We start from the raw sequence: 14,499 nt of genomic DNA, 5'->3' as shown, positions 1-14,499 counted from the left end.
AAGTTTCTCCTTCACAGCTATTAATATTTTCGTGAGGGGCACATATAGGGGCTTGGTAGAGCAATTACTGGATCCAGCAATGTATCTTTGTTTTGTAGACAAGTGCAAATTGATTATTTTTATATTAATTTCCAATTTTGTCAGAACGTGATTGTTTTGGTATTTTTCGGATGTAGTTATAGTGCAGACGAGGGCTGACGTCATTCTTACTTTAAGTTGCAGCATAGACCACACCGCTACTCTGCCTTTTTCTTTATACCATGTTATACTATTAAAAACCTTTGCTGTTATACAGGTGTGTATATTATGTACAGTTGCTACTTGTTACTTAGTCTGCAATAATGTAAATTATGATAATTGTGCATTTAATTGAATTCCATGATTTCGTCCCGAGTTGTGTATTCGGTGAACTAATTTCCCGCCATACACAGTATGTTCGTTCTGGTAGATTATTTAGGTTGACAGAATTGATAGGACAATGAAGTAGGCAATTATATAATTTACCTTTCAGCTATAGTTATTCATAACGATATGAATGTCAATGTCACAACTTTATTTTGAGTTGCAATGTAATGAAAACAACCTCGTGGAATATTGTATGTAGTATTCCGGAACGATTGTTTCCTCAGTTCGGAATTAGGTCGAGGTTCTGATTTTAGTGGGCGATATCAGTTACCTGTTTGTTTGTTTACCGATTAGTTGTTTTCATTTGAACACCATAAGAGGTAATTGGATGCATTAACTGCATGAATAAGACTTCACAAAATGTAAATACTTATGACCTTCATTACATTTTTATGTAATCTTTGTTCTTAATAAGGGAGTAGCTTGTCTTGTAAACATTGACTTGTGACCCTCCATATGATATATCAGTTTGATGGTGATTATGTTGATGGATAAGGCTATTACTTTTCTTGGCTGTATACATGTAGAGGTCTGCTTGTTGGTAGCGACTATGTATATTATTGATTTGAAGCAGTCAAGTTAGGTCTTAAGACGATTGTATATCATAAGAGTCAGTATCTGTGTCATGTTAAGTTGACTAGTTTGCGTGTATTGGTGTTTACACTTTATCATGAGTACATAATAGTATCATGTGTTATATTTAGTGTTACTCTCGCTATATATACTTACATATGACTCTAGTGTTGAGTAGTTTGACCAAAGGTTGTGTGCACACATTACTTAAATAAACTACATGTATTAGGTTACTTTATTACATCACCAACCAACTATCATTCGATATACCTTTGTACATAATTCATAATTGTTGTTTACTGATTTGTACTTTGTTCTTTTTAGATCACTGCTGCCTTTTGGCATAATAAATTAAAGAAACGGACAAAAGTCTTGTCACTTGGCTACAGTTTTTAAGGGTTTTTATGTAGTTTAGGAATCAAGTATATGTACGGTAACTCATATTCATTCGACCCATTCGCTTGAATATTAAATGTGTCTAAAACTTGAAGCATGGTTTTGAAGAATTTCATCGTTTGAAAAGGCAGTTAGAATATAAGTACGATTACCAAAAGTGGAATCAATGCCAAGTTCGTTTAAAATACAGTTGTGATAATGAACCTTAAAAACAAAGACAATGTTGTTATTAGCTTTGTCAACTGGAAACAAAACATATTCCTCATGTAACATATTGAATTCTTTTACCACTTCTGATTTACTAAACACAGAATGATATATGGTACGTACTTTTGTTTTAATATATCTAATGCATAATTTTGATATTCCTCTTATACTTTTAACCCAATCTGACAATGTACCATTTTTTTTCATATTTAGTCCATCTCCTGGCATAATCTTCGACAGAATTCATAGCAGAGATTAAGTTCTGTCACCAATTAAAAGACTGAGGTTCTCTGTATTTGGGACCTTTTAGAATAAGTGATTTGAGGTCCTCATTTCCAACTATATCAACATCACCAGTAATGACATGTCCAGCTTGACTATAGTTGAAAGAAGATGAAGAACAAGAACACGCTGTTGGATTACGTATAAAATGATGTAAAACTTATACGGTACCAATTTTGATGCACCAGATGCGCATTTCGACAAATAATGTCTCTTCAGTGATGCTCAACCGAAATAATTGAAATCCGAAATAACAATGAAGTTTTAGAGCTATTATAGGGGAAACAGTGTGCCAAAAAAGTAGAGTCAAATTCGTCCAAGGATAAGAGCTATGCGTGAGGGAGATATGATCTATATCAAGGCACTGCAAAGTTTGTTTATAATTAAAAAGGTTGGATGCAACAGTAGAAGCATAACTGTAGGAAATACAGGGTGTAGACTTCAACTTGAAATCAGTTGGAATACACGACTGAACCCTTTTATGACAAAGAATGTTGCTTATGTTGGCGGCATCTATTCCTTTGTTTGTAAATTTGAGCTTAATGAACTGGCGGCAGAATTTACTAACAAAAGACCATTAACAATTAATAACATTCATTTACAATCAATAATTAATAGAATATTGTAACAATAACAAAATACTAACGTACAGTAGGTGGATAATAAATCCAAACAGAATTTACAAACACAAAACATAAAATTAATAGTTCCAAAATGGTAGTTCCCAGTATAATAATCCAAAATGCATTGAGAATGTCTAACCAGAACCGCTTTTATCATAATCATTTCAATGTATATCTAATAGGAATGAATTTTCTAGTACAATATTGAAAGACAATGATGGAACCATTACGTCATCTTTCTACTAAAATTAGCATGAGGTCTGGAACAATCTACGTCACAAGTGTCTCATGAATTGTTTTATTTAAAAAAAAACCACACGAATGTAATACGTTATCTACGAACGTTACAGAACAACCCTCGTATGTTAAACTCTAGGGTTTTCCCAGGACTTTATCTGGTCATGCAGTCTCTGAATAAACCGTGGATCCAGGATGGATATTTTTTTGAGGTGGAAGAATGTTTTGAAAGTTAGAGCAAAATAACGCTAAACATCAATTTATAGTCCTATTGCACATCTTGGGTTCAATTATTATTTCATAAAACAAAGGTATCAGGTCAGCGTCATGATTAGTTCCTTTACTTGCAAACACTAATTATCAACAGTTGACCAAAGGCTACAAAATCTACATACAATTCATGAAAGAATAATATTTTCCTCTACATAAAACTATGTATAAGAGTTGGATTTCTAATTTGGATTGTCACCAAAATGTTAGGAATCCTGAAATAAACTGTAGCGGTCAGTAGGGTCCGATTGGCAGTGGCTAGATAGCTCAGTTGGTAGATTGCCTGACTGGAAATTTAGGGGGAGCGGATTTTAATACCGATCTGATATATTGCATTTTCGTCCTTCCTATTACATTTGATCCTGGTCAAAAATGTAACAAGAGGGAAGAAAATGCAAGAGCAGACCGGGACTAGACCACGGCCCAGTAAAGCTCCAGTCAGGTCTCTACCAAAATGAACTATCTGGCCATCAACTTAGGATCGTTATCCCCTAGCAGACATTTTCACCTGTCATGCCCAGGAGCTGGTCACGGCACCAAACATGTAATCGGAAGACAGTAAATACTGGGAATGAAATAAATCTAGCTTCTCCCAATGTACACATTATATCGTCTTTATCTAAAACTACACATTGTCAATAATACTTGGGCTCAGAATTGTTGGTTGTATATCGATGGACGTCAAGCTTGAGAATTTTTTTATTTGTATGGACATGTCACCCTTGCCGGTGAGGAGCTGCAAAATGTAGACTTATCTTCGGCGATTGCCATACCTGCTAGACCTCTGTTTTTGCGGTATCATACGAATGACCGCCCCATGTACTCCGTTTTTACGACAAGAAAGATGTACTGAGGACATTTTCTAACCCAAATCCCCACTGGACAGGCTCAGAAGGCGTCACAATATTACGCACTACAAAGTCGTTCTTTGTTGTAGCAAGGATCCCAATTTATCTTCAAAACCTTGTATGAAATGAAAAGTCTTGTAAAAGTTTACGAATTTATTATAACATAAGTAAAATATTGTTTTAGAGTAGTTGATAGCAAATAATAAGTTTTCCAATGAAAATGAAGGAGGATGACCAAAAGGGGGTGTAAGATTTAGAATTAAGAAAAATGAATAATATGTGAAATTATAAGAACATCTACAGTTTAGTTACCATAACAAACTTCCATACACTTTGAGAAATATAGAGTTATAACACTAACAGGCTTCCAAACACCTCAAAATTTAGATATAAACTCTGGGATAGCCTGAATATACAGCTGCTAACTCTGAAAAATTCTCAGGTAAGGAATATCTAATTCTACCCTGAACCGAAGTAAATTGACTCTACTGAAGCATCTACATTTTAGAACTTTTTAACGCTACGTTATCAGGTTATTGTCCATTACTGGACGTGTCTAGTTCGTCATAACACAGGGTATGCAGTATTCTAACTCTGATTCCCACTGGACGGGTTTTGAAAGCCTTATCATATTACATAAATAATGGAACATAATGTCTCTGTGTTGTAATTAGGTTCGGTTGTGATTCCCCAGATTATGTTTGAAACCTTGTATGAAATGAAAGGATTTGTAAAATTTACAAATTTGTTATAACAAAAGTGAAATAACAAATACGTTTTCCAATAAAAATGAAGGAGCATAACCAGGAGGGATATAAGATTTACCCTAAACAAATCACCAAAACTAAAAAAAAGTATGAACTGATATGATAAGAAAATTTAAAGTTTTTACAGTAAAGAACTCTCATACACTTTGAAAAAATATAGTGTTATAACATTAACAGGCTTCCATACACCTCAAAGTTTAAATATAAACTCTGGGATAGCCTGAATATATGACTACTAGCTCTGACAAATGTTCAGGTAAGGAATATCTAATTCTACCCTGAACCAAAGCTACTTCACTCTACTAAGGTATCCATTTTATAAGGAAACATCGAACTTCTTAACTTCTTAACTCAAGATACTCTAGATAGGTTATTGTCCATTACTGAACTTAACACAGGGAATGCCGTATTATACGTGTTAACACAGGGAATGCAGTATTATACGTGTTATTACATATTGATATATCTTCAAAGAATGTGACGTATTTGCGCTTCTTGGGATAGGTAATACGACATTTAATCGGAAAATACTATTATCAACTTACATGTTATGACGTTAATTGTTAGATAGGGCAATATCGAAAACGAAAGTAGAAGACCCGCGCCATGTTCATATCATTCTTCATTGTCCATGTGAATGACGATTAGTAACACGTATAGCGTGGATACATATTCTCTGACTAAAACTTTGCTAAATGAAAAATTTGTTAGCCAGCAAAAACTTTGATCTCTAACCCCCATTTTTTAGTTCCATTTTAATTTCTAAGACAAGACCTTGAAAATTATGGGAAATTTTAGAAATTGACATTACTCCTAACATATCATTTTAAATTTCTTCGTATATTAAGTGGGAAAAGGGTAATTATCTATTTCCATTACTTGTATTAAAGTTTTTTTCTGCATTGTTAGAAGACATGATTATGTATCTATTTTATGTAATGATTGATTTGTTTTCCTTATATTGTGTTAATATTCCAACAGACAAATCAAGTTTAATTGAATATACCTTGTAAATTTTAAGTGCGAAAAGGTCAGGTTTAGAACAGTGTTTACTACAGATGCCAAAATAGCTTATAATTCAAATGATGGACATCTTTAGAAACCTGTATCAAATTATGAAGAATGAAATGATACATAAAATGATAACACTGTATCTAATATTTTTTTGTTTCGAATCACGTTTGTCAATACAACCTATCATTGGATTAAATGCTGTCTGGTGTGTTTCATACTGATTGTTTGATCGTTCTTCGCACATTGACTTTGACTACGGATAACTCCGTTTACCCGATCAAAATATAGGGTTCACGACGGGTATAACCGGTCGACAGGGGATGCTTATTTCTCCTAGGCACCTGCTCCCACCTCTGGTTTGTCTAGGGGTCCGTGTTTGCCCAACTATATATTTTGTATTGCTTATAGGAGTTATGCGATTGATCATTGTTCGTTATCTTCATCTTTCATTGGATGAAACAGAAACTGTGATATCATGCAGATATAGAGCTTTTGATTAATCAATCCTTCTGTCACAGAATACAGTTCCTGCCACACACTTTCAAAATTTAAATTGACGCGATTTTTTTTAACTGAGTCAGGTTCATTAATAGATGCATAATATGTTTGTACAAATTGGTTTAATATTGAACCAGTAAATACTTAGTTTTAGGATACTGTACAGTTGTGCTCAAAAGCTCGGGAGCTATCTTCTTTAAAAACAATATTTGTATTCCTCAAACACAAATTGCCATACAGTTAGTGTAAAACTTAAATGATAAAGCTCTCATTCGAATTAATGATACCATTAAGAAGAAAAGGTGATCATTTAAAGTATGAACTGAGTTTTATGAGACAGAACCGTTGATTCAGAAAATTACGCATCTAGGAATCAGAACACTTTATATCAACACCATTTCATTTCAAGGTAATGGATTACAATCTTATATGTTATATTCCTAGGCACCTGATATGTACAGGGGTCCGTGTTAGTTCTACTCATAATTTTGTATGCTATATATCAAATACGTGAGTGTTCACTGTTCGTTATCTTCACCTTTTGACATATTTCTATCACGATAACTATGTATGTATCAAATGTTATCGTATAAGATGTGTATACTTCTAAATAAAAGACCTTAGATGTACTATCCACTATTCTCGAAGCCAAGATTTGATATTGACCAAGTCGTTGATGAAAATAGGAAGATAACGAACTGTGATGAAATATGATGTTGTATTTCACAGATTCTATGAAGCATACGAGAGCGAGAGTAGGGCAAATACAGACCCCTGGACACACCAGAGGTGAGATCAGGCGAGGAGTAAGCATAGTCTGTTGATCAGTCTAACCCATCGGGAAGTATTGAAGGAACGTAAAACAAACATACAACCCAGGTAGTCAAACTCATCATATGAAGAATGTCCTATCAAGGGTATGAAACACATTAGACAACATTCAATAGCCCGCCTCAATTTTAAAATAGTAATAGATAATGGAATATTGCCACACAAATGTTGTAAGATGACGATGTAGATGGTAAATTCATCTTGTTTGACTTTTTAGTTTACGATTGAGGTCCTTGTTCTATGAATTGATATGAAGAAGATATGGACATTTGTCTTGTCCTTTATTTTTAGTTCCCTGAGATGTTTAGTTGAAGGCCACAGTAAGATTGTTTTCTTTTCATGAGGTATTTTTGGAATAAATGTGCATCATAAGAATGGAAAACAGGTCAAGTTTAGACAGTATAATTCGTAACTATGGGAATTCCAACAGACTGTTGGAAGATCTGATCACCAAAAAATACGAAGATATTGTTAATGATTATCTTCAGCATCTTTTTGATATCAACTTTTGAGTACTTGTGTGTAACGTTAGAGGTTGACTGATCACTAGAATCACAAGACAGGGATTTTTCTGTGTTCTATTTTTGTCGAAGAAGCAACTGTCGATGATGTCACGAAGCGTCCTCTTTAATTCATAGTAAAGTGTTCAAATCATGTTTTGATGTTGTTGAATTTGGGGAAAATAGGATTTCAAATTTATTGAATTGTTTAGATGCTATATTTGAATTACACCATTTGATGCATACATCTATGTTTTCTGCTCTGTGGTAAAAGGTATATAACACTTATCAATTTTGCATAGTAGGATACCCTTGATTTAACTTTCTCTTGGCTGATGATCGAAACAAACGATATAAGTATATGTAGCCTAATAAATATACAAAACGATCAAAGTGAGTTTCCTTACAAATATATGTGTAGTATTTATGTATCGTTAGCATAATAATAATAATAAATTCTTTTATTTAGACAGGATAGCACAATTAGTACAAATGACTAGTTTACATTGTGGTCCTGTATAAAACATATTCACAGACAGATAAATGAGAGAATAGAAAAATAGATAACACAATATAAAATATCTACATAAAATACACACACGATTTCACTGGGGGGAAAATAAACATATACACACATACACACACACATATATATATGTAATGGAAAGTACATTTATATATGTGAATGTAGAGCGTTGCAGTTCATACAATTATGAATTTCAATAATGAAACATATTTCTTATATTTACATGCTACTTTCATTTATGTTGGAATTCCCAGCCGTTAAAATATACATATAATATAGTAATCTGTACTCATACAAAAATTATACAACACTGCAAGTCATTTAGAAGGAAATGGCTATCAGTAATATTTGTGAAAATATCAAAGGCAAAATATAAATATTAGTTACAGAACTGCAGCTTCTAGAATAATATTGAGATTTTCCAGCGATTTAAAGATCCAACAGTTCTAACACATTTTACTTGCAACGCAACTTTTTAAGTGCACAATACAAAACATATTCAAAAATAATGTTGTCTCCCATTCCAGTGTGGTTTTACTATTTAGTATATTCAACGAAATCTCTTTTCTGCGTTAACTTGGGTAATTTTTCACCACGGAAATACACAGGGGTTTAGGCAAACAGCAGTGAGATGTGGATGGGCAGATTGTTCGTTGTTTTTTATGTTTAACGACCCTATTGGGAATCTTTCACTCACATGGAGATGTCACCATTGCTGGTAGAGGGCTGCAAAATTTAGGCTCATGCACGGGCGTTTACGGTATTTGGGTATCAAAGGATCTTAATCGTGCCACACCTGCTGTGACATGCAGTCTCGGTTTTGCGGGTTTAATCCGAAGGACTGCCACATTTTGTCGCCTCTTACGACAATCAAGGGGTACTGATGACCTATTCAAACTCGGATCCCCACGGGAAAGGGGCGGGCGGGGAAAAGTGAACATAATAATTTTGACAAGCAAAAACTAATTTTGCCCTTATCTTAAAATCATATAGGAGAGGGGTATTCTTCGGTACACATGATACGCGAGTTCAATTCGTTGGTTAAACCTTATATTCCATTACCAATCGCCAACACTATGGAAAGTGACCAGACAGTAAATCAATTTTTCCATGTTTCATACTAAATAACACAGTCCCTTCTTGATAGGTAAATTCAAAGGTCAGAGTTGATGCTTTGGCAAATAAAACAAAGGTCATTTAGAAAGTGCACTGTGGGAGGACTTTTCCGTCAAACTCATTTTGTCTACCATGGTAATGCAATTTTCACATATCTTCTCACAATTTTAGATGGGACTACAGCAGGAGGGTGTGTAGAGGGATGATGTGGATAAAATGGATACTGCTTATCACCGCTTCTCTATGCACACTCGGTATTAGACAGCCATATCGACCTGTTAATGAGAACACCACGTGTTTGGAAATTAAAAAGGAGTCGCGCCTGAGTTGTAATAATAAAGATCAATTCTATCACTGCCTTCTTGATGAAAATTACATCAAGGAGTTTGAAGTCTGCAGAGACTGGAAGTGGATCCCAGGGGGTAAGTCAGTTTTTGTCTTTGGTGTGTCAATGAAGTATCAGGTCTATGTTTGCTAACACCCCTGTCCGTTAACTTGCACTTGCCTATCAGTTTAGCCATTTTAGGAAAGAAAATCACGTGGTACAAGTTCGAAATGGACGATCCTTGTTTTTGAATCTTTCGACATAATAATTTCGTTCAATTAGTATGACTTCACGGTATACACAACGTAGACATGATGGCAAGGGCATGTTTCCTGGACGTACGTTATTAAGTTAACATAATTTTACATGTTATATATCACACACCTGGTAATTCTTCCATTGATTATGACAACATGCAAGATAGTTCTGTTGACATGCTCTTTAATCATGTTGTCATTCAAGAAAAATGTGATTGGATGTGTAGTAGAAAAACTGTCAGATATTTAAGTATAACTAACAGGAAATTCAACATGCGACATGTAACTTACATTTGTTGACATCCAACGTAATTATGATGACAAATTATGATGATATAGTCCTTAATTATGTTGGCATGGAACTTGATTATGCTGATATGCAATGTATTGATATTGACGTCACATAGGGGAAATATTTTGTCTGTCGTATGTTTGTTCGTCTGCATCACATCTTAGAACCCTGAGACTAAGTGACAGAAGTTTGATTCCATTACATGTGTATTACCTGCTGGAAAATCTTCTGATGTACACAATAATCACCCATGCCGTAACTTTAGGATACTCTTACAAGCAAATGGTTTTTATTGGAAGGTTAGTTTTGACATTGCGATTCTGTCGTTGAAGGATATTGACAATCAAGCAAAGATCTATTTAGAAATATATTAAGATAGCTAGTGGAAAGATGATACCCTAAATCAAATAGAAAATATTCCAATCTGCATGAATATAGTATCTGGACATAAAATGACTAGATATCATAGAAGACAGATTTAGAGAAACTTTGAATCCATACATATACCATAGCTTTATCTTTTAGTAAATAATTTGCATATTTGATGTTTCTAGATATGAAAACATTTTATATGAAAAGGAGACTACAACGGACAGTGAACGTGTAAAAAAAAAACAACTTCAGTTATTGTGGAATTTAGTCGTGAATCAAAAACATGGCTGGGAGTTTTGAGGGAAACTTCTTTCGTTTGATATTTTGTAGGCAAATGTGCATATCTGAACTCTTATGGAGTTGGTAATATTGATGAGAGAGATTGTACATCATCGTCAGCTCTCCAATGTGCAACAGACCAGTACCGATCAGATCTGAATACACGATGTGAGTTATCTTTGATATAATAATACAATATAGTGCAGAAATATTTGTGTCCGCTATATGTAGATGTGCGACTTAAATCTAAAAGAAAGATATTCATAAATACCTGGTTGGGTTGTACAAACAGAAAACAACAGATTTACTCTTGAAAAAAAAACACCACAACACACAATTTGACAACTCACAAGCAGGTCTCCCTGTGAATCTAGAGTCCTGTGTCATTCGTTTACAATGAGAAAGTAACGATAACAATGAGCGATCAATCTTACAGATCTCATAAGAACACAAGATTACAAACATGGCCACATCCCATATCAGAGTTGTTATCACGTGTCTTTGAGGAGTTAGCATTCTCTGTTGAGATTGATCACTGTTTGTTATCCTATAGTTTAAAGGATATCGAATATGGAAAGCTTCTATTCGACATATTAATCTAACTGTACATCATCATATTTTCATGAGAAGCCCTTTTTGTTCGCTGGTAGTTAGCTCTTTTGCACATATGGAAAGTAGGATTTTTTCTAAAATTTGTTCAAGTCTGTCAAGTTTTAAAACAGTATAATCCAAATCTCACTTCTTTCCTGAGATTTATCATGATAAGTTTCTATTGTAAGGCTTGTAGACAAATGGAGTGTCAAAAGAACGGAAAACGACACGAGGAGATGGCTATGAACACATAAACTTCAGAGAAGAAATTGAAAGTGCTTTTGAACAAAAATCGCACAAACATTTCTGATGAGTGACCCATGACTTTGATCGACTTTGAACGTTAGGGCTTTGGCAACCAAAAGTTCCAAGTCTTAGTGTCAAGCAACTATATCCTAGAGTCAATAAATTGAAATACATATTTTAAGGTAATCTGCCTGATGATACAGTATTACAAAGTTTACATAATCATTTTTCAGATAATGCTTGCTATGTGAAGAAAAGAATCGGAATCACAACCCCAATCATCACAGTAACTGTAAGGTATTGTATATTAATCACTGGAATCTGTAGATACACTTAGGACACTTGCTACAAAAATTAATGCATGGGTTGATATACGTGTGTATATTTTTTGGCTTATTCTGGACAAGATTAGTACTATATTCAATTTTGATTTTGACTGTGCATAACTCCGTTTACCTGATCTGGATATAGGACTCACGGCGGGTGTGACCGATCGACAGGGGTCCGTGTTTGTCCAACTATATCTTTTGTATTGTTTATAGGAGTTATGAGATTGATCACTATTCGTTATCTTCACCTTTCATTTGTCTGTGAGGTACGGTCCTCAGAGCCTATCTCTGATTTATCCTTTGACAAATTTCTTTTTTCTGACTCGCTTTCACTCGCCAACTTCATAAAAAATCTTACATCAGAGAATTAAGGACCTGCCAACAATATTTTATCATATTTTAGCAGAGTCGATGAAATGATAATATTACTTATGCAAGGTATTACTTATACTGACCATGATGTGACTAAATTGTGATACTTTTCCATTCGTATATTCATACTTATTTTAGAATTACTGAATAAGGAAAAGTAGCCCAATTTAATGTTCTACAATTAGTATGAAATGATATGTGATAATAAATTAATACTTGAAATAGGAGTTTCAAGTGATTCATTTGTTAATCATATTTACTGTCTAACAAAATGTAACTCGATGTACACAGCGAGATTGTATAAACCGAGTTTTTTTAAGGTAGGAATAAGCCTTGAGTTTCAAATAAAGGTCTGAATTTGAAACCCTACACCGGCATCGGTGCTGTCTCTCAAGTGAGATGTACGTTTAACTCCAAATTTAAACAATTATGCTCTGTGTGACATCTATATGTCACCGCTGCCTGGCTATGGGAGGTATATACTTTTGGCAGGCTTTATTCTTGCCAAATAGCATGCAATAAATCGTCAAGGTCATTTGACTAAATTCAAGGATATTTCAATTCGAGGGAATATCGTATGCTGAACAATCGCATTTGCTTCAAAATTTGAGGCATTGATTGTAATTCAGATATAATGTCCTATGATTAATTGTCTGTTGTTCTATGTCCCTCTCGAGAAAAATTTCAATCATATGCAGACGTCACCAATGTCGGTGAAAGAGCTTCAAATGTTGACCTTTACTTGATACTCAAGGTCACTGAGCCGTTACACCAATAATTCTTGGTAGCTGCATGTAAATAGGTTACATATGCATTTATGTTCGGTATTATGCATCAATTTGGGTGATGATTTCTACAGTAGAGGTTAAAGACGTAGAAATCCTAGAGTTTCCAGACTTCCAACCTTTTGCCCACCTCCTGAAAAAAAAACCTGGCTCCACACCAGAGTTGATATCCGTGAACATTAAGCGAAATATTTATAAATAGATCCAGTATATCCCGCCATCTCACCTTTTTTGTCAGCAAAAGCATGTATGCCTAGTCTGTTTCAGAAGTTGGCATGACATCACTAAGTGACGGAAATTGTAGCTGTATAGTTAAACGATTGGTGTAGTATTTCTTAGCCCTAGTAGATTAGAAATAAAGTTCTTTTTTTGCATGATGCAGTATAACCTCCTTGGTCTCGTAATGTTGTTTGAAATATACAAGTCTCAGTTTAACCCCTCAGCTCTTATATTTCAAAACAACATTTCTAGACCAAGGAGTTTATTTTGCAACATCCACGAAAACGCCAACTTTATTTCTTAATGAAACCCAAAGTGATGAAATTTATTCATTTTCCTTAATATGTTATATAAACATCAATTTTCATCATTTCTAAAAAAGATTGTTTGTAGCAAGTGACATTAATTACCATGGCAACCATCTGCAATCAAGTCTTAAGTTTTTATATGTTCTTGGAGCCTGAATGAAATTAAAAGTCAGAAACAACTAATTTTTGGTATGTCTTTCTGTCTGTCTGGAACTTTTAAGAACTTTGTGAGATTTGAGCTAGACAAGATCAACATTAAATCTTTGGAAAAGTTCAGGTCAAAGGTATATGTGAAGGTCATATATCAAGGCCATTGGTCATTATCTCAGGTGGGGCATAATGTTTCACACGTTTCTTGTTTTCTTTAGAAAATTAACAATATTGAATTTATTAATAAAAGATTGACAAAGTTTTAAAAGCACTGGTACAATGTTTTAAATTACTGTAATTTGTTTGATTCTAATCATTAACAATGTTGCATGTTTATAACCCTGATATTTAATCATTATTTTAGACGAAGAGATAGCGGGACATCAGGTGTACAGTACACATCAGCCACAATACCACCAGAATCGGCGCCGCCAGAATCGCGGTTCGACGGCAGGTCAGTGTTACTATTTATCAGTACCACAAATACTACGTACGACTATGAATATCTTATCTTCAAAATATCGTGTTCTCAACAATTTACATGAATATGATGTTCAAACTAAAGTATGGTTTTATACTCATCTATAGACAGATAAAAAATGGATTGCAAACCTGTGGAAGCCTCCAAAATAGATATAAATCCTTATTTGGCTTTTATAAAATTTGCGATTCGAATTTTTTTTTAATTCAAAGGCTAGTGAAGAGTAAAATGAGTATCAAACAATTTTCACTTTGTTGCAACAAATCTGTTCTACCATGGCTCCATAAGAAAATGGTAAAAAAAATGAATGGCTAATATTTTGCTACAGTTGGTCACTTTATTGCAACCATGACTCCCCGGGCCAAGAAAAGGGTACAATAATCAATGACTAAATATTTTA

General features: G+C 34.2%; 2 protein-coding genes across 5 annotated transcripts in view; both read left to right on the top strand.

The window, feature by feature from the left end:
- LOC130050753 (uncharacterized) overlaps positions 1 to 14,499 on the top strand; it is a 63,602-nt gene that overhangs the window by 37,875 nt on the left and 11,228 nt on the right. The window lies entirely within an intron of this gene.
- LOC125664401 (uncharacterized) lies at positions 4,788 to 14,472 on the top strand. 3 transcript variants are annotated; one of them, XM_056151459.1, is made up of 5 exons: positions 4,788 to 4,864; positions 9,265 to 9,515; positions 10,670 to 10,786; positions 11,689 to 11,752; positions 13,983 to 14,470. In XM_056151459.1, exons 1-5 carry the CDS (start codon positions 4,857 to 4,859, stop codon positions 14,161 to 14,163), a joined length of 621 nt encoding a protein of 206 aa, XP_056007434.1. In that variant the 5' UTR covers positions 4,788 to 4,856; the 3' UTR covers positions 14,164 to 14,470. The 3 variants fall into 3 exon arrangements, with proteins under 3 accessions (XP_056007434.1, XP_056007439.1, XP_056007442.1); XM_056151464.1 differs by having other exon boundaries at positions 4,836 to 4,915; positions 13,983 to 14,472; XM_056151467.1 differs by lacking the exon at positions 4,788 to 4,864 and adding an exon at positions 5,012 to 5,112 and having other exon boundaries at positions 13,983 to 14,472.

The sequence above is a fragment of the Ostrea edulis genome, chromosome 1 (assembly GCF_947568905.1).
Source record: "Ostrea edulis chromosome 1, xbOstEdul1.1, whole genome shotgun sequence".
NCBI lineage: Eukaryota > Metazoa > Mollusca > Bivalvia > Ostreida > Ostreidae > Ostrea > Ostrea edulis.
The sequence above is the reverse complement of the archived record's forward strand: the minus strand, read 5'-3'. Positions and strand labels throughout refer to the sequence as shown.

Bases quoted from the DNA above. Each gene is read 5' to 3' on its own strand.
- LOC125664401 (XM_056151459.1), top strand. The intron at 9,516-10,669 runs GTAAGTCAGTTT...GATATTTTGTAG, and splicing joins CTGGAAGTGGATCCCAGGGG to GCAAATGTGCATATCTGAAC. The intron at 10,787-11,688 runs GTGAGTTATCTT...ATCATTTTTCAG, and splicing joins ATCAGATCTGAATACACGAT to ATAATGCTTGCTATGTGAAG.